We start from the raw sequence: 25,586 nt of genomic DNA on the forward strand, positions 1-25,586 counted from the left end.
AGAAATGGGCTTAAACCTTCTAAAAGAAACAAAAAAAGCTTAAACCTAATAGAAACAAAAAAAAGCTTAAACCTTCTAATAGAAACAAAAAAAGCTTAAACCTTCTAATAGAAACAAAAAAAGTTCAAATTTTCAGAGTTACTAAAAAGTTCAATAATATCCCATTCGAGTTTGAAACGAAAAGAAAAAAAAGTTGGTCCTCCATAAAATTGAAACAAATCAGCCAATAGCTATTTTTTATCATTACTTTTTAATTATTTTTTAGTTTTTAAATTTTGTATTTTTTTCTTTCTAAAACCCGATAGAACCATATAGACTTTTCAACAAGAGAACCTTAAGATTAATGTAAGCATTTTAAAAAAAAAGTGAACAGCTTTTATTTTTTAATAATTAAAAAGTAAATCTTGACAATTTAAGAATAAATAACGTCAAATATATTAGTTAATAAATTAAAAGTGAACAGATGTGCTCTTTTCAAATCATTTTATTTAGAACATAAAGCTTAGTTCATACTTATATATATATAAACTATCTAATATATGTTTTAAAATTGCTTTTATAAGAAAGTTTTATTATTCATAAATATTATAAAAAGTCGATTGAGTAATGATATTTTGCTTCTATTGATATAGTATTTATAGATATGTCTATGTCAGTATGGTTGTTATAACTTTTTTTTATATCAATATTTCTATGTATCTTATGTGTACTTTTAAAATAATGTTAATAAGCTGACATAATTTTAAAAATATAATGATCAATAACATTTATACTATTATAAATACAAATGAAATCCTTAAAATAATAGTAAGCTTATAATATTGACTTTTACACTTAAAACCTATTTTGATGGCTCTGAATAATCTTTTAAAACATCACCAACCAAGTGTGAGTTTAACAATCTCATGTTTTTCTTTCTTTTACCTCCTTTGCGCTTTTCTGGGCGCTTTTGCAATGCAGAAGAAACCCCTGTCATTGTACTTATTCCACAATTGCTAAGGTATTTTTCAATGTCTGGCTCTGCTAATCCTTCAACTGCCACACTTCTCCAATGTTTTTGATTTTCCTCATCTACATGAACAGCATAACTAGAATCATAATAAAAGAGAATGGCTTTCTTGTCATTACTACGCGTAACAAACATGATCTTATCACTTATCGACTTGACAATTTCATCAGCATTTGGTAAACCTTCCCGAACATCATCCAATAAAACCCCACCTAACCCAGATTGATCATGCTTTTCGAGCAAGCGAATAAGAGATTTTTTGTCACGTAAGGCATATTTAGGTTTGAAAGAATACTTATCGTCTTTAAACAAAATTTTAGGATTATTTTTTAATGATTCATCTGCTAACCACTCTTTATCATAGGACTTGATATCAGTGTTTTTTGTAAGATCTAATAATTCATCTAAAGTCAGTGGCTCAAATTCTTTGTTTTGATAGCGATTTTTTACTAAATCAACAATACTTGATAAAATTGAAAAACGACTTTTTGTTCTTATCTGAGTATGAGTTTTATAGTTAAAAGCTTGATTTGCAGCCTGTTTTTTTGATTGCTGCAATAATTGTGGAGGAAGTTCAGGTCGACGCCGCTTCTTTGGCTTTCGAACTGATTCTACCATTGCTGTATTTGAAACTTGCTTTTTAGATTCAATTGCAGGTTGATTAAGACTTCTTTTTTTAAAAGCATTTAAATCTTTCATTAGAGATGGATCCATTTTTTAAATTAAATACTAAAAAATTTGAAAAATATTAATAATCATTTACTAAACTTTCATATCAAAATTAATTCCAATTATATAGTTTAAATTACATATTTTTAATTTTATAAACAAATACTGAATACAAATGTATAAAGAAAAATAAAAACAACAAACATACCAAAGTAATCAACCAAAGATATCAAAGTTGAGCTTAAACAAAACTAACTTCGTTTCAAAATTAGTCTAAGAGTTTTTGCGTTCAAAGTAAATGAAGTTTATATTTTAATTATTAAATAGGGTGGGGTGGGGTAATATGGATAGAATTTTATATATATTTTTTTTTAATATAATTTTTTTTTTAGTTAATTACTACCATGAAAACTTTTGTTATTTTTCTTTACATTCAGGGTGTATACAATAAAATCACAATGAGTAGAAAATAAATATAACTAACTTACTAATCCTTTTTTAACAATACCTTTCATATATCCATATTACCCCACTGGTAAGGTAATACGGATACTCATAATATATTTGATACATATATCACACTTATTGCTTTTCATGAATTTAAAAGGTCAAACTTATTGGTTATGACTAGCAGTTTTCTTTTTCTTACTGACACAGTCTTCTTTTTAGTTTTGTTCTTTTCTTTTTCTTGAAACCTTGCGTCAACATCTTGAGCTGTTAAAACTCTGCACTTTTTGGCCAGAAGACTTTGATACATTGTATACTGACTCCTCTTCCTTAACAAGCTGTATGGCAGTCATTAATTTGCTGTGATTGTATGTACCTATAGTCTTGCACTGATATTTTATTTCAGGCATGATAGTTTATTTTAGTCTTATTATTTTATATAAAATATTATAAAGTTAACTTTAATTATGTAAAATATAATATTTAATTATAAAGTAAAATACGGTAATAAAATAAAACGAGGAATACAAAAATAAAATATGAAATATTGAAATGGGAGTTAAAGTTTTACCCTTGCCATTCAATGAAAACAAATTTAAACTATGATTTTAATATAAATAGTTCGGTAACATTAGATAAAACTATTATGTTGCTGAAAAATGTATAATACTATATTTAAAAACAAAAGTGACCTTAAGTATATAAATAAATGTCATGCAGCTTATGATTTTGTAACAAACTTCTATAATGTTAATAGGATTTTATATATTTTATATATATCCATTTTACCCAACTATCATTTTTACCTGTATATCCATTTTACCCCATTTTAGATTTTTGTTTATTTATCAATATGGGTTAGAGAACTTATAAATTAAATTTTACATGTTGTTACATGATGGTCCAAATAATAAATTTACATCATTATTCTTGGATAAGTAATATTACTGAAGTCTGCAGACAAAAGTTTTGAAACGTAATGTTTTTTTTATAAGTTTTTAAAACAAAATGTTTTACATTTTAACTATTCATGTCAATCAAGTATAAACATTGTTAATGCTAAAAAAAGAAGCTAATTATGTGTATAAACTGTTGGTAATTTTTAGGTTTCAACATTATGTAGAGATAACTTACTCCATGCATACTTATTGAATATATCCATATTACCCCAACAATCCATATTACCCCACCCTACCCTACATTATTGATATAAAACCTTCTATTTTTTTTTCAAAAATGTTACATTCAGTAAAAATAATTATTATGTTAATAAAATAACTGACCTACAGACTCCTTTTTAGTAGCAAAAAATTTTAGCAATTATTTTTAAAACAAATTTGAGCATACTTTGAATACATTAATTTTTTTTGCTGAACTCATGAACATTTGAGTAAGTAGATGAGAACGAGTTACTTTAAATTAAGTTCATTTAACTTAAATGAACTTAATTTAAAGTAACTTAACCTTAAATTTTAAGGTTTAAGTTTACCAAGTAGATCAAATGGTTCAGATTCTCGATTGATTGATTTTGTTTCAAAAATTAAACCAATCCAGATGTGTTAACATTTCAAAAGTAAATTTTTTTATTGATTTATAAAACTAATTAAAGACTTATATAAATAATAAAAACTCATTTTTCAATATTTTAAAGTTGTTACTTTACGAGCTTTAGCGTCCGCGAAATACAAAATTGGTTTGTCATTTTCTCCCGGCCACATTTATTATCGACGTAAACTTAACGTTGAAAAAAAAATACTAAATTTTTGTTGTTGTTGTTGTTGTTTTAATTAGAAAAACTACTAATCTTTCAGAAGAATTATATGCTTCAGAAGAATTATATGCTTTTACAAGAATCATATGCTTATTTTTAGTTTTTGTAAAATTTATTGTAAAGATTTTTCACAAATAGACATTGTCGTCATAGATGCTTGATCATAACTTGAGTAAGTTTCGATCAAGTAGTATTGATGTTTACATAATTTTGATGCAACTTTTGTATACCTTCTAAAACTGATAAATTGGGAGCAACTTAAAAAAACCTTTCAAATTTGTAATGACACTAGTTTTTAGGTAACAAATGAGAGAGTTTTTTCGAGTTTTTAGGTAACAAATGAGAGAGCTTCTTCGAGTTTTTAGGTAACAAATGAGAGAGTTTCTTCGATTTTTTAGGTAACAAATGAGAGAGTTTCTTTGATTTTTTAGGTAACAAATGAGAGAGTTTCTTCGAGTTTTTAGGTAACAAATGAGAGAGTTTCTTCAAGTTTTTAGGTAACAAATGAGAGAGTTTCTTCGAGTTTTTGGCTCATAATTTCTTAAAATACATTAATTAAACTTTGATTTTGGTAAATTACATAAGTATACATTTACTGGGCATATAGTGGAAATTTCAAAGCTATAATCAATTTGAGAAGAACGCAAAACAAAAAAATACTCATAAATAGGGGTGTATCGGAATTCCGGAATTGTAATATTTCAGGCCGGAATGCCGGAATTTATTTTTTATTATATTTATTTAAGAAATGTAACACAGACTGTGAAAATTAAATCAAAAAATCAATTTCCTACAGGACAATAAAGAACTATGGGTAAACCTAGGCAAAAAATACCAAATTCTTAACAAATACAATGTACTTTTAGGTGAAGCTACATTTTATCGATTTAAAATAATTTTATTTTTTCGCTTGTTGCGCTCTCGTTAGTGGAGAGTTTTTAAACATTAGAAATTTTATTTAAAATAGTAAAAGAAAAAAGATTGCTGCCCTATGCCAAATCCTTAGTCCATGTAACAGCACTTCCTTGTAGAAGCAGGCTATAAGATAGTCGATGTAGCAACACTCCCTTGTAGCAGCGGACTTTAAGATAATGGATGTATTAGCACTCCTTTGTAGCAGCAGACTATAAGATAATGGATGTAGCAGCACTCCCTTGTAGCAGCAGGCTATAAGATAGTTGATGTATGTAATAAAGCCAATAAATATTCTTTGTTTATATTAAAAAGTCACCACTTTGAGCAAGTCTCCACACGAAAGCGCTACAAGCGATAAAATAAAATTATTTTAGACCGCATATCTGTAGCTTTGTCTTATTTTATTTGCAGTAATTCACTTATGTAAACATTTGCAATATTCACTTATGTAAACAATTGCAATATTTACTTATGTAAACATTTCTAAAAGTTTAGGAATATTGTGGCGTAAAAAGAGTTGCTATCCAGTTTTGGGCAATATACATGCTCTTTTTTCATAAAAAATGTTACCTGCCTCTAACAATAGTCTTATTTTTAACGTTTCTTTACTTTTGAATAGTTAAAACGTGCCTAATACAGTAAATATTTCATATATATATATATATATATATATATATATATATATATATATATATATATATATATATATATATATATATATATATATATATATATATATATATATATATATATATATATGACATTATATGCACTTTGGCGATAGTGTTTTTGACATTATTCAGTTGAGACAAGCATAAGAGCATTATGACAAGCTGTAATAACATCATTCAGTAACAAGTGTTTATGTTATTCCCAAATGCTATGCTCTTTATTTATGTTGCTGTTATTTGGTTCAGTTAAATTGTACATGTTCATTCATCAGATATAAATTACCTTTTACTCTTTCCCTATTTCTCTAAGTGCTATCAAATGTTAGTGTCCTCGCTTTGTTCCAAATATATTTCTCCATTGAGTTCCAGTATTTTTTAACACTCTTTAGAAGTAATAAAAAGATTACTAAATATTATTTTTTATAACAATTGTTACATAAGAATTTTATTTTGGAAGCTAGTCCCATGCGCGAACTAAGTATCTTCCAAAGTGTTACGTCTCTATAACCATATTCAAAACAAATGACTGTCAGCTTAATTAAGCGTTTTTCAACAATCAAAAGTCAATCAAAATCGAATAATCATTTTCATCAGTGAAAGTCAAGAATATAATGTGAAAAACTTCAGTTTCAATTCAACTCTCCTAACTTTTTTTATTTGTAAAACTTACAGAACTTTTTTAAAAATCAAACTCTTCTTGGCTGTGTGTTTATTTTTCATTGAACTTATATTTTCTCTTTCTTTGATAGTTGTTTGGATTTTCCTAAAAATTAAAATGTATTTATCAAAAAAAGGGCTCTAACTTCTCGATAATACACGTATACTACACGTGTACTACACGTCTAATATAAAGGTACTCAATGACAATACTGATATCAGTCATCTGCGAATTCCCCTTAGTATAAGCAGTTCCAATTAAACTTTTTTTTTCTCTTCAAAAAACATATAATTTTTAAAGCATTCGATAAAACAATATTTACATAAACAATAGCGAGATGCAAAAAAAAAAAAAAAAAAAATGTCGCTCCTTGATACTAAACAAACTCACACAGTGAAATGTGCTAAATGTTCAAGATTTTTTTAGGTTCAAAGTAATTTATAGATAAAGAAATTATGTAACAAATTAAGATATAAATCTTGAAAACAATTTTTTTTTGTTGAGAGAAGTAACCGTTGCTAAGCCGTAATAAAGAATCTTACTTTTTTTTAAATATGTGTAAAAACATTTTTTAAATATTTGTTTTTCAGTTATTAGGCGCCTACAACTTGTCTGATTTATAGTAGTCGCAGTTTTTGTTAGCTATTATTTATATACAAAATATTCACTACTACTGCAAAATGATGTAAGCTTCTTCAATTTTTAAGTCAGGAAAAAAATAACTTATTAGAATGATTGTTATTTATTTTATTGAATAATTGTTATTTAGCATACTTTATTTTACTTGATATTTTGACTGTAAACTAGCTGTGTATGTTAATTAAATTATTTAATATTAGTTAATATAAGTAAGTACAAGTTCAATAAAAAGAACAAAGTTTGAAATTTTATTTCAAACTTTGTTCAAAGACCAATGATTTAAATAAAAACTATTTTCAATAAAGCAAAGATAGTTACTCTTACTGTTGATGTTGAAATGGTTATAAATGGTTACAATGCAAAATATGAGAGAGATATAGTATGGCTTAAAGCAAAACTTATTATACCAATATTTTATATATATGTATATATATATATATATATATATATATATATATATATACATATATATATATATATATATATATATATATATATATATATATATATATATATATATATATATATATATATATATATATATATATATATATATATATATATATATATATATGTATATACATATTTAAACTTCTTCACTTCCAACAAGGCTGCAAGCAACCACTATTAAAGTTAGAAGTTACTGGAAGAGAAGATAAAGTTTATAGAGCAAGATAACGATTGACACACGACTTGAAAGATTGCAAATTATATGAATCAGGGAAAACAAGATAAAGAAAAAAATTCCGAAGAACTGATGTTTGTGGTAAAAAACTAGATAAATAAGAATTTTTGGAGCACTTAGGAACAGTCACAGCAAAAAGATAAGACTTAATTGAATGACGAGTAACACGAGAATAAATTTTAGCAGATGGCACAATAGGCGTTAGCTCTTTAGAACAGTGCCAACTTTAGTATTTATAGAAAAGAGAAAGAGAAGCAACATTACGACAGTGTAATAATGGTTGGAGGTTGGCTGTAAGACCAGGTCCAACTATGTTTACAATGCGTTTTTGCACCTTGTCTAAGATAGAAAGAGCATCATTGGAAGATCCACCCAAGATATGGCAACAGTAATCCATACAAGTTAGTTAAGAGTTAAAGAATAGAGTTGGGAGTAAGAAAGTGGCGAGCACGATAAAGAGAGGCAACCTTAGCAGATGCTAGTTTTGTAACCGATTTGGTATATGGTTTCCAAGAAAGATTGGAATTAAGAATTAATCCTAGAAATGAAGGGAAGATGACTCATCTAGTACATTACCGTTCATAAACTTTTATCTGAGTTAAAGTTCATCAGCCACTGAGAGCCCCATGCTGTAGCAGGAGTGAAACCCATTTTCAAGCTCAAATGCCCCCTCCAAGCAATCAGAGAGTGTTGGCTTCTTATCAAGAATAAATAGTAGAATAGTAGTATCATCAGCAAGCAATGCCACCTTAGGTGTGAGAGTTTCTGGAAGATCGTTAATGTAAATTAAAAAGAGTATAGGGCCAAGGATAGAACCTTGAGGAATCTCTGAACTTACAGGATATGAAGAAGAGTGTCGTCCATAGAAGACACTTTTTATACTAAAATTGGTAAGGATGGATTTAATAATCTTAAAGATGTTACCTGATACACCGTAAGAAGAAAACTTATGGAGGAGACTAGCATGCTAAACTTTATCAAAAATTTTGGAAATATCAAGAGCAATAGCCTTAACCTCTCCCTTTCTATCTAACGTACGATAAAACCTGTCAGTTATTACTGTTAGCAAAACGGCTGTAGAACGAGAAGATCAAAATCCATAGAGTAATCAGAGAGTAAGTTATTCGATTTAAGACGAGGTGTTTGTTAATTAAAGATTCAAAAACCTTGCTTATGATAGGAAAAAGACTAATGGGACGGTAGTTGGATGAATCAGATTGCACTCCAGAATTTTTGAAAAAAGGGATAACAGATGCCGCTTTTTAGCATGTCGAAAATCAAGACTCCGAAAAGCACTTGTTAAATAGTTTTAAAAGTATAGACAACAGCTCTGGAGAACACTTCTGCAAGACAATAACAGGTATGTTGTCCGAGTCACAAGCTGTAGAAGAGTCTAAGCAGGAAATTACTTTAGATACAGAAGCTGGAGTAATACGAATGACAAAGCTGGAGTAATACGAAACAAAAAAAACAAAGTAATAACTTTTTTTTTTTTTTTTATTACGATATTTATGATACAGATACAAATAATATAAAAAAAGAAAAGTTAACAAGTCAAGATATCATTAAGAAATAAAGAATAAAAATAAATATAAAGAACGCGGATACTCAAAGAAGACTGATAGTCTTTTTTGAGTATCCGTCTTGTCACAGAGAAACCGCTATTGAAGAAATTAGAACATTAGTTGTTTTTTTTTTAAAAATAGTTTTTTCCTTTTGTTATGGTGTTTAATAAATAATAATCAAATTATTGTTAAGGTGAAAAAAAAAATTTTTTTGGTACAATTTCAGTCATGCTGATTTAAGCGTGAAGTTAAAAGCATTTTTTAATATAAAAAAAGTTTTTCCTGAATATCAATCATCTTGGTAATTGGTTTCGAAATATATGCTTAGTCTGCACAAATATCAAAAAACGATATAATTATAAAGTTATTTATTTTACAAGATCTTCATGCAAACAAAAAATAAGAAACCCAAGTTAAAAAAGAAAACTTTCTGTTTGAATATTTGTAAATGAAATAAATAAAGGATTGTGTATTTACACGTTTTTTACGCGCGAAATGGCTATATGATATTATAGCCTACTCGCAAGTTTAATAAAAAAAGGGAAAAATCTTTTAATTTAATTGAAAAAGCTTAGATTTTTTGATACTTTATTTTCAAATATTAAAGTAATCTAGCGCAGTGGAATGTATATTCGAACGACTGGCTATTTAAGGAAAACCTCTGTGGAGTGTTAACACATCAACAAGGGTTTTGAAGTACTATTTCGAATTTCAAGTTCGTTTCATGCATTTCACCCATTTTTGCCTTGAAAAAGCAATCTTTTACTTAAAAAAAAGTTCTTCTTAAAGTTTGTTTTTTCTATTGGCACGTTATTTAATTTTTTGAGAATGAAAATTTAATTAAATGTAGCTTTTTTATTATTTCGTTAGATTAAAATGGTTTTGAAATATATGACTTGGGATGAAATGCATGAAGTAAACTTAAAATTCAAAATAATACTTCAAATCTGAAATTTAGCTTGAGCGTATGCAAAGAGCGAACTTAAATTCAAGCTATACTTAAAAACTGGCGGTTTTCAAGTTAGGCTTGAAAAGCAACTTGAGAAAGAAAAAATCATTACTGAATGCGAGAAGCGAACTTGAAATTTCAACTTATAGTTTAAATCTGAAGTCTGACTAAAGTGTAATGCAAGAAGCAATCGTGACCTGAATTTACACGTGAAAAACGAGTTTTCAAGTCGTTATTTTAGGTTCGGTACCGACAGAGCCGGTCCGAGGGGGGGGGGGCTAGGTTGCCACGCACCGGGCTCCATATTTTCTCAATTTTTCGGAGCCTCGTCGTTTTTGCAGGAGAATAAATAATAAAACTATTCTTTATTTAACAATTTGAAAGTCAAATATTGTATTGCATTATTAACATTTTTTTAATCACAATCACAAACCGATTTTATGGTTTCCGAGCATAAACCAATGTTTCCGACCATAAACCAAATTTTAGTGCAAACTATGTAGCCACAAGGCGTGGCCACACTTATTTTAAAGTTTTAAACCCACGCTGGATTTCTAATAATGGTGTTTTGTTGATGTTTTATTGGAGTTATGTAAAATACTGGAGTAATTAAAGTTAACTTGTAAATAAACTAGTGAGAGAAAGCCCAAGTAGTAGGTGGAGTGGCCAGTCACGGGATTCGAAAGTATGAATCTGGTGCTCTGAAAAGAAAAAAAAAATTAAAACAAACAGTGTTCCTTAATAAATAGACAGGTGTTCTAAACAAGAATTTTAAAATTTCCCTTGATACTAATAATTTTACTGATGGAAAAATTCCAAGTGGATCCAGTAGGCAGCGAAGTTATCACTTAATCTCTAGAAAGTGAGCATATCATATTATTCACTCAGGTTGTTGCTAATGAAGGAAGTGTCTTCACTGAAATTACTATTACTGATGTAGAATTTAAAGATAAAGATGAAAAACAGTTGTCAGAAAGTGATATTTACACAACTGATGAAGTAAACTTGCGTGGCGTTGTAGAAAAAACAACAACAATGATAATAATCTAACTTCTGATATTGTTGCTCCCAATAATCAAGAACAAATTGTTTAATAGCTTTTAGGCAATGACCCTGGACTGTGGCCTGAATACCTTAACGATTGCAGTTGTTTAAGTTTTGTCAAACAAGGTTATGTCCGCATTGAAAATATTTCTTTTTCTCGAGATGAAAAAGATTCTCAAAAATTCAGTGCTTTTTATTACACTAAAGTTCTTCCTAATAGTAAAAAAGACGTGGCTAGACGTTGGTTGGTTTATTCAAAATCTAAAAATACTGTGTTCTGTTTCTGTTGCGAGTTGTTTTCAACATCTAACAACAGATTTTCAGATGCTGGTGGTGGTGTATGATACTGGCGTAACCTGTCAGAAGAGTTAAAAACTCAAAAAAACGGTAAGTCTCATATGAAAGCTATACAGAAATGGATTATTACAGAAAATGCAACTAAAAAAATGCAGAACTATCGAGGTCAAGGTTTCGGTTACGAAGCAAACATAAAGTTGCCATTCTGGTATTCAAGCAAGAATTTCTAGTCTAAATCCTTTGGTTTTTTTTGTTTCCTGTGCATGTCATAATTTGAGTTTAACCATATCTGATGCTGCAAAATCTTCAGTTAGTTTAGTGTTTTTTTTTTGGTTTTGTTCAGAATTTGTAAAATCTTCTTTTCTGCGTCTACAAAGCGTTGGAATATTCTTAAAAGTCACCTTCAAAAAGGAGGGTAACTCTAAAGTCACTTTCAGACACTTAGTGGGAAGCACGCATAAATAGCGTTAAAGCATTACGTTACCAGGTAGGAGAAATATACGACGCGTTATATGAAATAATTAGTCGCGATTCTTTTTCTGCCGATTGCCGAAACGAAGTTGAAATGCTTGGAAATCAATTGAAAAGTTTTACTTTCCTAGTTTCACTAGTTGTCTGGTATGAGATGCTCTTTCGTATTTTCAGATTTTCGTGATAATGGCTTCTGCAGTTGCATTGAAGACGCTAAAGAACTTGCAAGCGAACTAGACGTGGAACTAAAGTTTATAAACACCCATTCCTTAAGAGCGCGTAAAAAATTAAGTTTATATTTTTACGAAAGTAATGACTCTATCCAAGATCCTAAAGAACGTTATCGAATAGAATTTTTCAATGTTCTTATTGATAAGTAGTTGTTTGTCTTATTGATGTAGTTGATTATATATCAGTGTTGATTATGTATCAGTGTTGTATCAGTTTTTGGTTTTTTATTTAATGTATATTCTTGACAAAAGGTAAGTTCTTCAGAACTTAAAAAAGACTACATTGATTTACAAAATAAACTAACTTTTGAGGGATATTCTGACATTGATGGAAAATAATTATTTTCTGAACTACAAATGATTTTAACTGTATTACCATCAAATGTGACACCATTAAAATATTTAAAAAGTAACAAGCTAATGGATGTATTTCCAAATCTATGTGTAGCTCTGCGAATTATAGAAACTATGCCAAGTACTATAGCATCAGGGAGGCGAAGCTTTTCTAAATTTAAGATGATTAAAACTTATTTAAGAACCACAATGGATCAAGATCGACTGTAATTTCTATTGAAAATGAGATTGCCGGTAACATTAATTTAATGGAGATGATAAAAAGTTTGCCGCAGCCAAAGCTCGGAGAGTTCCTATTTATAACTGAAAGGTGTTTTTGTAAACGATGATAAAGTATATTATTTTCAATACTTTTCATTTTCTTATAACACACATGTTTTACAATTTTTATTTTTTTGTTAATCGGTTATTTCTTTATTTATACGAATACTGCTCATTTAAATTACACAATTGACTTGGAATTAAAGAGCATTAATAAAATATATCTCCGGTTATGTTACATATTTTTAAAGGGCCTCAAACCTAATTTGCACCGGGGCCCCCAAAATGCCACGGTCCGGCTCTGGGTACTGATTAGACTTCAAAGCAAACTTGTAAATTAAAAAAACTCGTTGTTTTATAAATACGTGGTGAAAATTGGTAAATCTACTGTTTAGTGGCCTAAAACAATATTTTTTTGCTTATTGCGCCATTTTATCTCGTCCGTGGAGAATTTTTAAACCTAAAGGAATATTTAACTACTTCAGTACATTTATCTATTATATATAGCTTTTTTATAGCCTGATGTCGCAAGGCAGTGCCGCTACATCAACTGAGGGTTTGACATGGGGCAGCAATCTTTTCTCTCATTATTTGAATAATGAAAGAAAAAAGAAAAAAATAAGGCGTTTTTTGCCTTATCGCCAAGAAGGCCGGTGTGTCATGCTAGACAAAAATAAAATGAGGATAGAAAACTAGGAAAGAATAATTTCAAAATAGAATGTTTTATGATAGAAATAAAGAAACCTTACTAGAAAAGAATTTTTACAAAAGAATATTTTTTGGCAGAAATTTTGAAAAGAAACTTGAAATACTTTCTTAGAAAGAATATTTTTTAATAAAAGTAAACAACTTGCTTGGCAAGAATTTTATTTAATAAATGCGAAAAACTTGCTTGGAAAGAATTTTATTTAATAAATCTAAAAAACTTGCTACGACAGAATTTTATTTCATTAATCCAAAAAAACTTGCTAGGACAGAATTACCATTTATAATAAAAGTGAATCACTGATGAATGATTCAGAAATTTCAGATAATCTTTATTATTTCACAAAGATTTTGTTAGAATTAGATTATACTTATTTAACATTTATTCAATTAAAAATCATAACTGTAATTACCAAATTGCGCGCAAATTCTTTCTTAAAATTTCTTTGCCGGCACGTTTTTAAATTTCTTTTCTAAAATTTCTTTGCTAATACGTTTTTCCAATTTTCCAAATTTCCAAGGTCCATATTAAAAGTTTTACATAACCGTAACATGCAAATATATATAAAAATATTTAAATTAAAAATTATTAGAAAAATTGAACTAAAATATTTTAATTAAAAATAATTAGAAATGAAATTGAAAATAACTAAGAGAATAAAGAAATTCAAAATAAAAGATAATTAAAAAGTGTTTTTTCAATTGTAAGCAATTGCTAAAATGTTTAAGAAATATTTCTTGAATAAAAAAAATTGTAATAGTAAAATAAAATTTCATAATTAACATAATCACAAAATGAATTTTTAATATATTTTGAATTTCATTATTATAAATCTGTTTACAGTTGATTAAGCTTACTTAGAAACAAATATTTAAAGTCGGATTTATTAAGATCCCTGATCGGTAATAATCGTTTTGATTCATTCTTAAATTATTTTAGTTTTAAAAAAATGTTCAAAAAACCACTTGCGAAGTTTTGCAGTTTTTTTTATGAGGAATGCCTTTATTGCATGGATGGGTATGTTGATTTCTTACTCGAAGAATGATTGTATTTTCTTAAATTTTTAAAAATAATTTATTACCGAACTTACCGGTAAAAATCGATTTTAAACCCGTAATAAACATGTGTATTTTGATACAATTAACTGTAAATTTGTTTTACTGGTATTGCAGTCCTAGATCTTTTAAATAACATGAATGACTCTTTTGAAAATTTAGGAAAAACAAATTTGTCTGTAAAACCAATGACAGCTTAACTAGTTAATAATAAAAAGCATCGGCGGTTTTTATAAATTAGTAAAAAAAAGTTCTCTTACTTTTTCTTTTCGCGTGGAAAAGAAAAAGTAAGAGAACTTTTTTCTTTACTCTGGAAGGCAAGTACAAAGAGAAGCAAAATTTGTAAAGCAGTGAAAGGACAGCTTCATAATTCAAATGTTTACCATTGTGATAATAGCTGATCGTTATAAAACTTTATTGTTACGTGTATAAAATTCTTGTCACAATATTATCAAAGTTAATTGATGTAATTTATTAGTCAAGTCATAAGCTATTTTTGTATATAATTACGCCCTCGAGAATTTTTGTTTCTGTATAAAAATTGTAAATAGAATTTAATAAACAGAGTCGAAAAATAAAAGTCTAATAAAGTTGTCGTATTAACAAGCTATTTCGGCAGTATGGCATCTATGGCGAAAATGATTGGAAAATTTGATGGATCTGGAGATGTTGTAGTGTGGCTGAAAAAAATCAAACTGGTGGGAGAGCTGCAAAATATGGGCGATCTTTCATTGATCATTCCGCTGTTTCTTGAAGGCAGTGCGTTTGCATTATATGAGCAACTTGGGGAGAGCCAAAAAACCGCCGCTCCGGACATTGAAAAAGCTCTACTAGATGCATTTGCAGTCGATGGTTTTCAAGCTTACGAGCAGTTCAGAGATCGGAGATGGAATGACAGTGAATCTGTTGATGTGTATTTGGCCAGTTTACGTCAACTTATGGGTTTGGCCAACGTTGAAAGCGAAGAATTATTGCTAAGAGCGTTCATAACTGGATTGCCGGGTGAAATTTCAAAGCAGCTACGAGCACAAGTGAAAATATTTGGGATCAGTTTACAGGATGCATTAAACCATGCACGAGTACTCATGACGGAAAAAATAAAAGAAGAGTATGTTTCAACAGCAATCTCTGGTTTCGATAAACATGTTAAAAAACCATCCGCTACTGATTTTAACTGCTACATGTGTGGCAAGCCTGGACATGTTGCCCGAATCTGTTTTTCGAAGAAACAAATTGTTAATGATGGAATAAAATGCTTTAGATGTGGAGAATCTGGACACATTGCAAGATTTTGTTCGTTGCATCAGGGAAACTTAAATGGGGAATCGCGAGCGCCAGCTGTTTCCCTAAACAACTAACGGCGCTCCCAATATGCACTGTGCAAGTGAACACCTTTGCTGGAAAAGCACTGGTTGACAGCGGATGTACTCGAACTATTATTTCAAACAATATGGCTCAGAAAGCCGGTGTTCGTATCAGAAGAAATGAACTAATGGTGTTGGCTGTTAATGGAGAATTTGTGAAAACGGAGGGAGAAGCTACAGTAACATTGATAATTGAAGGAAAAAAGCTCAAAACATCAGTAATGATTCTGAAAAGTGTTGTCAACGGTATTGATGCTATTATTGGTATGGATGTCATTAATCGCTATGGAGGAGTGCATTTGTACAATGGAAAAATTGAATTTGGTTTTGTTTCAATTCATGCAGAGAAACAAGCTGTTGGTATAAAGGACAAGGATTTTGATGCTTATTTTGATGGTACAAAGTGGACTGCTAAATATAAATGGAAACAAGGTCAACCACAACTGAGAAATTCTGTCGCGCAGTACAAGGTGAAACCCCAGTTGTTACATCAATTTAATGACGAGATGGACGTATGGGTAAAAAATGGCTGGTTGAAACCATGCAACAAAGAAGAAAAAAGTACAATAGGGATTGTCCCGTTAATGGCTGTTGAGCAGGAAAATAAAGGAAAGATACGACCTGTTCTGGATTTTCGCGAATTGAATCAGTATGTTAATTCACATAATGCCTCAAGTGATGCATGTGATGAAAAAGTTAGAAAATGGAGAACTGTTGGTGACAAATTTGCAACGCTTGATCTTAGATGCGCCTATATGCAAATACATATTGATCCGAGTTTGTGGGAGCATCAGAAGGTAGTCTACAAAGAAGAAAAATACTATCTTACACGTCTTGGTTTTGGGTTAAATTCTGCCCCAAAAATAATGTCTTCAGTCTTAGGCAGTGTGTTGAATCTTAATGCTGGTATTAGTGAAGCAACAGACCACTACATTGATGACATAATTGTCAATTTGGAAAAGACATCAGTTGAAAAGGTCGTAAATCATTTAGCGTGTTATGGATTGGTAACAAAAGAGCCGGTGCAATGTGATACTGCACGAGTGTTGGGTTTGCAACTGTTTAGAAATGAAAAAAAGGAGCTATGTTGGAAACGTGGAAACATCATTCCAAAGTCACAAAATATCAAAACTGAAAAAGTAACACGACGGAAACTTTTTTCAATATGTGGACACTTATTAGGTCACTATCCTGTTGGAGGGTGGCTTAGAATTGCCTGCAGTTTTATAAAACGTCATAGTCAAGGAAATACTTGGGATGATCTAATCGGAGATCAAGCTCAGTCATGGTTAATCGAAATATTGTGTCGATTAGAAGTTTGTGATTCTGTGAGAGGGAAATGGAATGCTAAAGGGATTCAAAATGGAGCAACATTGTGGTGTGATGCTAGCAGCATGGCAATAGGGGTTGCTATAGAATACGATGGCGTAATAATTGAGGATGCAGCCTGGCTTCGAAGTATAAATGATGTTATGCATATTAATATTGCTGAATTAGATGCTGTGGTGCGTGGGATAAACCTAGCTGTTAAGTGGGATATAAAGAATTTGTCGGTGTTCACTGATTCAGTAACAGTTCATGGATGGCTAAAAAGTATGCTGACTGAAAGTCATAGGATTCGATCAAATGCATTATCAGAAATGCTTATTAAAAGAAGACTTTCTCTATTGCAAGACCTAATAAAAGAATATAATATAAACATCACGTTAAAATGGGTTCCGTCCTCCAAAAACAAAGCTGACGTGTTGACAAGAGTTCCAAAGACTTGGTTAAATGAGCTTTCACGAAGAAGTACTAAAGAGCTATGTGGAGTAAGTATTGCTGAAGAAATTCGTAATTGTCACTCAAAGCATCATTTTGGCGTTAATCGGACAATGTTTACAGTGCAACGAAGACTTCCGCACGTATTAAGAAAAGATGTCGAAGAATGTGTTCGCAAATGTTGTCAATGTAATTCAATTGATCCAGCGCCAATAAAATGGGAAAATGGAGTGCTAGATGTACCAGACACATGGTACCGAGTTGCTTGTGATGTGACTCACTATAAAGGGTCGCCATATTTAACAATGATTGACTGTGGACCAAGTCGGTTTGCAATTTGGAGAAAGTTGCCTCGCGAAGATACCAAAAATGTAGTAAGTCAATTGGAATCCGTATTTAGGGAGCATGGCCCGCCGCAAGAACTGTTAATGGATAATGGAGCGGTGTTTAAATCTAGTGAATTTTCAAATATATGTGAAAAATGGTGTGTTAAAAAGAAGTATAGATGTGCATATAGACCATCAGGAAATGGGATTGTGGAGCGTAACCACCGCACAGTAAAACGAACAGCTGCGAGGGCACAAATATGTCCTTTATTAGCGGTATTTTGGTACAATGCAACACCAACGGTGGGAACAAACGAGGAATCTGCACCTGCTTCTCAAAAAAATAAGTACGTTTGGCGTCTGCCAATTCAAGAGGAGAAAAACACTGAAACTCAGGAAAGTTCACGGCAAGTTATGAAAACTTATAGAATTGGAGAAAAAGTTTATGTTCGCCCCGCTGATGCAAAGTGCACTTCAGTTTGGAAAATTGGTACTGTAACTGACATACTCACAAACACAAATATTGAAATTGATGGTGTACCAAGACATGTGCGAGACGTGAGAATAGCTCCTGCCTCAAATTCTTCAAACGCTTCAAGTAAAATTGTTATCAGTGAAGAGGTTGACAGTGATGAAAGTGATTTAGAAGATTTAGACATTTTTACTGCACGAGAGGAAGGAACTGAAGAAACAGTTGTTGACGCTGAGGAGGAAGCTGACGGCAGAGAAATCGTTGATAATTTATTACCAGCGATCAGACGATCAACCAGAGAAAGGAAAAAGCCGACATATTTAAATGACTATGTTACTTAAGAACTTCAGTTCTTGGGGTGATGTGATAATAGCTGATCGTTATAAAACTTTATTGTTACGTGTATAAAATTCTTGTCATAATATTATCAAAGTTAATTGATGTAATTTATTAGTCAAGTCATAAGCTAATTTTGTATATAATTACGCCCTCGAGAATTTTTGTTTCTGTATAAAAATTGTAAATAGAATTTAATAAACAGAGTCGAAAAATAAAAGTCTAATAAAGTTGTCGTATTAACAACCATCACATCAAAGATCGAGAAAAACGTGGAAGCGGTAAACTGAAGCAGACAGGCACAAGCAGATTTTTAAGAACTAAATAACTTCGAAACTTTGTTGACTGCGACGAAATCAAAATCGATCAATATCTAGCTCAGCTAGAAAGAGTTGTCAAGGAGACAACTTTTGAGCGAGGAGACAACTTGTGTGTCAAGGAGGCAACTTTTGAGTGAGGCTACAAGAGCTAAATGACAAAAAAAAAGCAAAGCAGCTTCTAGGTAAACCAAATAACATATGTTGACTTTATAGAAGCTAACTTGTTGCCTTGCGCAAAAATGAAGTTTTGGTAATGAACCATTTGGTTCAAAACATACTCAAGTGTTCTAGTTATTTACAGTGACAAAAAAAATCTTTACAATCGAGCCTGAGCCCAACAAACGCAACAACAGAGTTCTAGGATAGTCTAAAAGAACAGTTCCATTTAAAATTCGGACTATACCGAGAAGACAACACCCTATACAAGTGATGGTATAAGGTGGCGTTTGTTCAGATGGCTTCAAAATTCCACTTGTCTTTGCTCCGAAAGGTGTTAATGGGAACCAAATAACATATGTTGACTTCATAAAAGCTAACTTGTTGCCTTGAGCAAAGAAGAAGTTTGGTAATGATCCATTGTCCTTCTTACAAGATTATGCACCTGCTCACAGCGCCAAGAAAACCATGGCCTTTCTCCATTAGAATAATCCTCACTTTTTGTTGCCAGATATGTGGCTCCCTTTTAACCCAGATATGTAACCCATGGACTTTGGGATTTTATGGAGTCAAAGAATGTCCTCAAAACATACCTAAATTTAGCAGCTCTAAAAGCAGAAGTAACAAAGGTATGGAAGAATCTGTGTCCGGACATGGTGCGACAAAGCTACAATACAGTGCCTGTGCGTTTGAAGAGTGTAGTATATTCCAGAGGAGGCTATATTAAACAACATTGAACAATTTATGTAGATTAATGTTTTATTTTCTGTTATCAAATTTTCAGTGATACAAAGGGTTTTTTACATATTAATTTTTTTTTTCTGCAATAACCTGCGCATCCTTGTACTTTTTTGATGATTGTTGATAATTTTGTTGACTTTCAATAGCAATTGAAACCGTAGATCATACAATCCTTCTTAAAAAGGTAGAAAAATATGGGCTAAAAATGTCGCCTTAATATGGTTCAAAAGTTTTTTGATGAACAAACAACAACGCGTTTATATATAGAAATGTGTTGCAAAAGTTTAATAATTTACGCATGCGCCCTTAAGTTTTACAAACATAAAAAAAACACACACCAAATATACAAAACCTTTAAATACGTAACTAGTATTTTAAAACCACAAACTAATATTTATTTTATTTTAATGAAACTTCAGGCAGTTGCTTCCCAATAGGCACAAGACGTGTTTAATACGTCTAAAACATGTAAGACAACGTGCTAATGCGTGTTTTAGAAGTCTATAACATGCTTTGTGCCCACTGAGTTGGAGTTTGCTAAAATTACAGACAGTTTTGGACGGAGCTTTAACAAAATCTCTGATGGCTTTTATAGAGCTTTAAACAATCTAAAACTTTAGTAATTTTTTTAGCAAGAACTTTCTATTTCCCGTTGAATTTCGATTAAATCTTTTTGTAGATTTCGACTAAGAATTGCAGACGCAGTTAACAGACCACTGTGAAGAGCACCTGCAAAACCCGCTGTAGCTATGTCTTGACCAGTCAAAAATAAACCAGGAATTTTAGTACAAGGTCGAAGTTTTGCAATAGTTTCGAGACTAAACCTATCAAGAGAGTGATCCAAACCGTAAATTTCCCCTTTATTTGACCCGAGATAATACTTGTTTGTTACTGGCGTTCCAACTTCAAAATAAATTCTTCTATTACGCAATTGTGGGTAATATAAAAGCGTTTGTTCCCAACAACGCTCCGCAATACGCATTTTAATTTCTTCATACTCTTTGCCTCTTTTTCTTTTTTTTTCATTTTCCCATTGGCCAAACCACTCCCAGTTTGCAAAAGTAACTATTGTGCAATTAGACTTGCCCGGGTATCTTTCGTTCCAAGATGGATCTTTTGAAGACGGAAAAGAAATAAATAGCAAAGGAATATCTTTTAGACCAGCGTGCTCCTTTGGAAGCGCAAAATATTCGTCAAGAGATTTATCAAAATCTGTGTTTGTAAATGCCCAAGTATTGGTTGCTTGAAGATTCAACTCCTCATTTGAGCCGTCCAATCCGACAAAGATAGATATAGCACCATGACTACTCTTTACTTTTGGTAAAACATCAGTAAAACCAAGTTTATAAGTCTCTGGCAGTTTTGATAAAGTGTTAATAAATCCAATTGCCGATACAATAACTGGAGCGTGTATTGGTTCACTTTTCCCGTCAATTTTAACACCTATATAAAACATAAAACATGTTAGTTTTGAATTTACTAATAACTAAATTTTTGTGTGCGCCATTTAAATGTAAAAGTTTATGGAAAATATAATAAAATAAAGTTTATGAAAAAAATAACTTTACATATAAAGTTAAAAGGTTTATACATCTAAAGTTAAAAAGCGTTTAGCAAGCATGTTCAAAAATAAAAATTTAATAAATAAATTTAAATTAAATATTAATAATAAAAAAATGTTGAAAATGCTTATTAGCGCTTAGCAAAATCGATTTTTTTTAAATATACATTAGCAAAATCGATGTTTTTTGGGAGAAAAAAAAGCTTGAAAAAGGCAAAATATAACAAAGGCTTAGAAAATGGTAAATCTTTTAAATCGAAAAATGTCCTAATACTCTAACTTTACGTTAAATATTATAAAAATGAAGTACAAAAAAAATATGCGTAAAAAAACAAAAAACATTTAAGTCTTTATTTAATAAACTCTAATTAGAAGCGCAATGCCAAATCAAATTTAAAAATTACTTTGACTTTGTTTTCCACCCTAAAAGATAAATACTATAGCGATTATTTTATTCTTCAGTGCTTTTGTTTTTAATTTTTAAGTGATTCATAAGTTATGTCAAAGACTAAGGTTAGACATTCACCCTTCCCTACCATTTCCCAGTTTACTGGCATAGAATAGATTTTTAGTGAGCTGCCAACGAGCAGAGCAGTTGTTCAAAAAAGAACTTTGCTAAAAGTGAAAAAACATAACATGCAATCTACACTAAAATAGATAATTTAATAGAGATCTTGCCAGTGAACTAGCTCTACTGGTTCTTGTTCAATGGAGAGAACCAAATATAAAATTTCAATTACCTGTTATTATTGGAGAAAAATAGATGAATCAAAACCTTTTGGGAAATTGTAGAAACATTGCATTAGAAAGAACTAGATAAAAGTAAAAATATAATTTATAATGAAGTTAGATGGACCAAAAGACCAACTAATAAACCTCGCTATATGTCCTTATACACTTTTATGCGATAACAACCTGTCTAAGTGTTCTTCATTAAAACATTTTTAAAATAAGGTAAATAAATTCCAACTGTATTTTTTTTTAATAAATTTTTTAAAAAAAAGCAACAACAATAAAGCTCAGATGGCAGTCAAAAAAAAAAGTGAAAAGCCTGATATAAAGATGAGATAAAGGGTCGAAAAAACCCGACGGAAACTCATTTTAACGATTAAGATCGAAACTATGATTTTCTGATTAATGTAGAAAAGAATTTATTCCAAAATTATGTAGATCATTATCGAAAACAAGGAATACAGAACAATATCGAAATTAAACTGCTCGAAATGAAGATGTCTAATCAACGTATTTTTATTTTAATTAACATGCGAGGAGTATTGCTACATCGACTGACAAATAGGTAGAGCATGTGAGGAGTGTTGCATTGACTGACAAAAAGGTAGAACATGCACGGAGAGCTGCTACATCGACTGAAAAATAGGTAGGACACGCAAAGGGACATGCTTCATCGACTGACAAATAGGTATAACATGGAACGGGCGTTGTTACATTGACTGAGGATTTGGTTTGGGCAGGCAGTCTTTCAATTAAAAAAATTTGAAGTATAACCATTTTCTTAATTTTCAACATTATTCAATTTTTAATTATGTCAATATAGGTCATTTTCTGCTAATTTCAATTTTATAGCGCTTTCGAGATTTTCAATACTGTTTCTTTTTCCACAGTTTCGGTTTTATTCTCTATTGCGATATTAGGGGCTGTCCATAAATGATGCCAGTAATTTTTCTCAATTTTTCGACCCCCGCTCCTTCCCCCTTTGTCAAACTTTGTCAATTTTTTGCCAACCTCCCTTATAAATGATGTAAGTTTTGTATCCCCTCCCCTAAAGTAACATTAAAAAATGTGCTTAAACACCATTGATTTTTTCCTGGTTAAATTGTACATTTAGATCTCAGAAAATTATATTATAGAACAGTTAATATCTCATCAAATAATAAACAAACTAATCAAAATAAGAAAATTTTATTCTATAACTATAATATAAATTCAATCACTCATCATCTTCCTATGGGTTGTTGAAGTGATCTTCCATTGAAATAATTGGTAGTAAATTCTCCTCTCAAACTAAAAAATTATCGTCCTCTAAAGGTATAATCAGATCCGCTGCTATAACTATATTTGTATTATTGATTTATCAGAATTGTTTACATCACAATCAAAATAATTATTTTGCTCCTGTTAGCGCAAGCTGTTTAGAATACTTTCTTCAACCCGCTTTGGAGCAATTAGCGTTTCGTATTTGCAATAATGATTTTATATGTTTGCATTGCATCACGTTTTACAAGCCGCTAGAGAGCAAATAGAGTTTCGTATTTGAAATAATGACAATTGTGCTTGGAATAATGATAAATGGCTGCATGTGTTTGCTTTGAAGCACATTTTATAATTTGCTAGGGACCAAATAATGTCTCTGGGAAACTTATATCAAATCCCCCACAAAACAAATATACCATTTCTATACCACATTGTAAATACCTTTAAAATCTGTTCGTATAAACTTTTTACTTTAAACTGACATCATTTTGGTCTCAACGTCCACCCTCCCCTTTGTCAATTCTTGTCAAACTTTTCAGTACCCCTCCCCCCTATATTTACTGAGATCATTTATGGATGGCCCCTTAGTTCGGAAAGGACCTTTCCAAATTAATTAAGTTGGCTGTTTTAAATACTGTTACCCGAAAAATTATCTATGCTTGTAACAAATTTTCAGAAAAGACTTCAAGAAGATGATAGGAAGGTTAACATAAGGTGACTATATATATATACATATATATATATATATATATATATATATATATATATATATATATATATATAATCATGCACTTCACAAAACTATAATGCTGACGGCTATTGCAACCTCAAGGCACAAACAACTTGTAACACGCACTTGTAAGCTCAGGGTAAATCCCAACTTTTAAATCTGAATTAATAACTATATAAAATATTTATAAATAAAAATCAATATAAATTATAAACCCTTAGTAACAAATAAGAATAAATAACAAATTATATATTTATAAGAAGATTGTGCAGAGAGTAAAAATTTTCAAGTAACCTAATTGTGCAGGTGTTTATATCATATAATATTTAAGTACAATATACATACATACAAACTATATTTATGTACAATAATATATACATATATATATATATATATATATATATATATATATATATATATATATATATATATATATATATATATGTATATATATATATATATATATATATATATATATATATATATATATATATATATATATATATATATATATATTTGTATGTATATATTATTATATTATTTATTTACAAGTTAAAAGAAAAATAAGAATGTTATTTCTGGTGATTTTCACTTAAAAAATTATTATTCCAGAATTTGTTTAAAAATTCCTCTTTGCTCATTTGCATTGCAACACTCTATTGCATACTTCAACGTTTGTTCAACTTCGGAGGGAATTTCACTTTTGTTTGAACAATAGCTCTAAAGTTTGATACTTTTTCATCGACATTTAACATAACTGAGCGAAGCAAAAATTGAATGTTTTAATAATTTTTTCCTAGTATTCAAATTTAACAGCGGTTTAAAATTAAAAAAAAATTTTAACAGTTGCGCTATAGCTTTCTGATATATTTTCTTTTGTATTTAAACAAGCATCGCGCGTTATTTATCATTAAAAACACATGGCGGTTAGTATAGGTTTTAAAACACCTTTCGTCTGCATTTTAAGTTTGCAAATGCAGATATGATATCTTTTAGGTCAATGGAAACCAATACCCAGTTTTCTATTTAAACAATAGAAAGATCTGAAAGAAGTTCTTGAAAAAAAAGCTCCAAAATGAAGACATTGGTTTTTTTTTTTTGCTATCTTTTTAATTTTATTTAGGTGCCCCAAGAAGTCCTTACGGTCTTATCACAGAGCACCGCGGATGCCGCATATATATATAATATATATATATATATATATATATATATATATATATATATATATATATATATATATATATATATATATATATATATATATATATATATATATATATATAACTTAGGTTTCAATATATTAGAAAAATATTTTTGCATAATGCAATCAACAACTCATAATTTTAAATGTGTTCTACATAAAAGAGCGCTCAATGTTCTTAAAAGAACAGAGCACTTATAAATTAGAAGAAAATCACTTGTCAAGCTTTT

General features: G+C 30.2%; 4 protein-coding genes across 4 annotated transcripts in view; 2 read left to right on the plus strand and 2 right to left on the minus strand.

Moving 5' to 3' along the window:
- Positions 1-793: 793 nt before the first annotated feature.
- On the minus strand, positions 794-1,767 carry LOC100197601 (general transcription factor IIE subunit 2). The gene has a single exon (XM_065805942.1). The coding sequence runs from the start codon at positions 1,721-1,723 to the stop codon at positions 842-844; it is 882 nt and encodes a 293-aa protein (XP_065662014.1). The 5' UTR covers positions 1,724-1,767; the 3' UTR covers positions 794-841.
- Positions 1,768-9,905: 8,138 nt separating this feature from the next.
- On the plus strand, positions 9,906-11,366 carry LOC136085531 (zinc finger MYM-type protein 5-like). Its single transcript, XM_065806845.1, has 3 exons — positions 9,906-9,944; positions 10,867-10,977; positions 11,076-11,366. Exons 1-3 carry the CDS (start codon positions 9,906-9,908, stop codon positions 11,364-11,366), a joined length of 441 nt encoding a protein of 146 aa, XP_065662917.1.
- Positions 11,367-15,846: 4,480 nt separating this feature from the next.
- Positions 15,847-18,660, plus strand: LOC136085532 (uncharacterized). Its single transcript, XM_065806846.1, has one exon. The coding sequence runs from the start codon at positions 15,847-15,849 to the stop codon at positions 18,658-18,660; it is 2,814 nt and encodes a 937-aa protein (XP_065662918.1).
- Positions 18,661-19,872: 1,212 nt separating this feature from the next.
- The window catches only part of LOC100211766 (all-trans-retinol 13,14-reductase), a 31,738-nt gene continuing 26,024 nt past the window's right edge, over positions 19,873-25,586 (minus strand). The window contains exon 6 of the mRNA XM_065805944.1: positions 19,873-21,315. Coding sequence (XP_065662016.1) covers positions 20,501-21,315 — 815 coding nt within the window. The 3' untranslated portion in view covers positions 19,873-20,500. The remainder of the gene's footprint in view (positions 21,316-25,586) is intronic.

The sequence above is a fragment of the Hydra vulgaris genome, chromosome 09 (assembly GCF_038396675.1).
Source record: "Hydra vulgaris chromosome 09, alternate assembly HydraT2T_AEP".
Lineage (NCBI taxonomy): Eukaryota > Metazoa > Cnidaria > Hydrozoa > Anthoathecata > Hydridae > Hydra > Hydra vulgaris.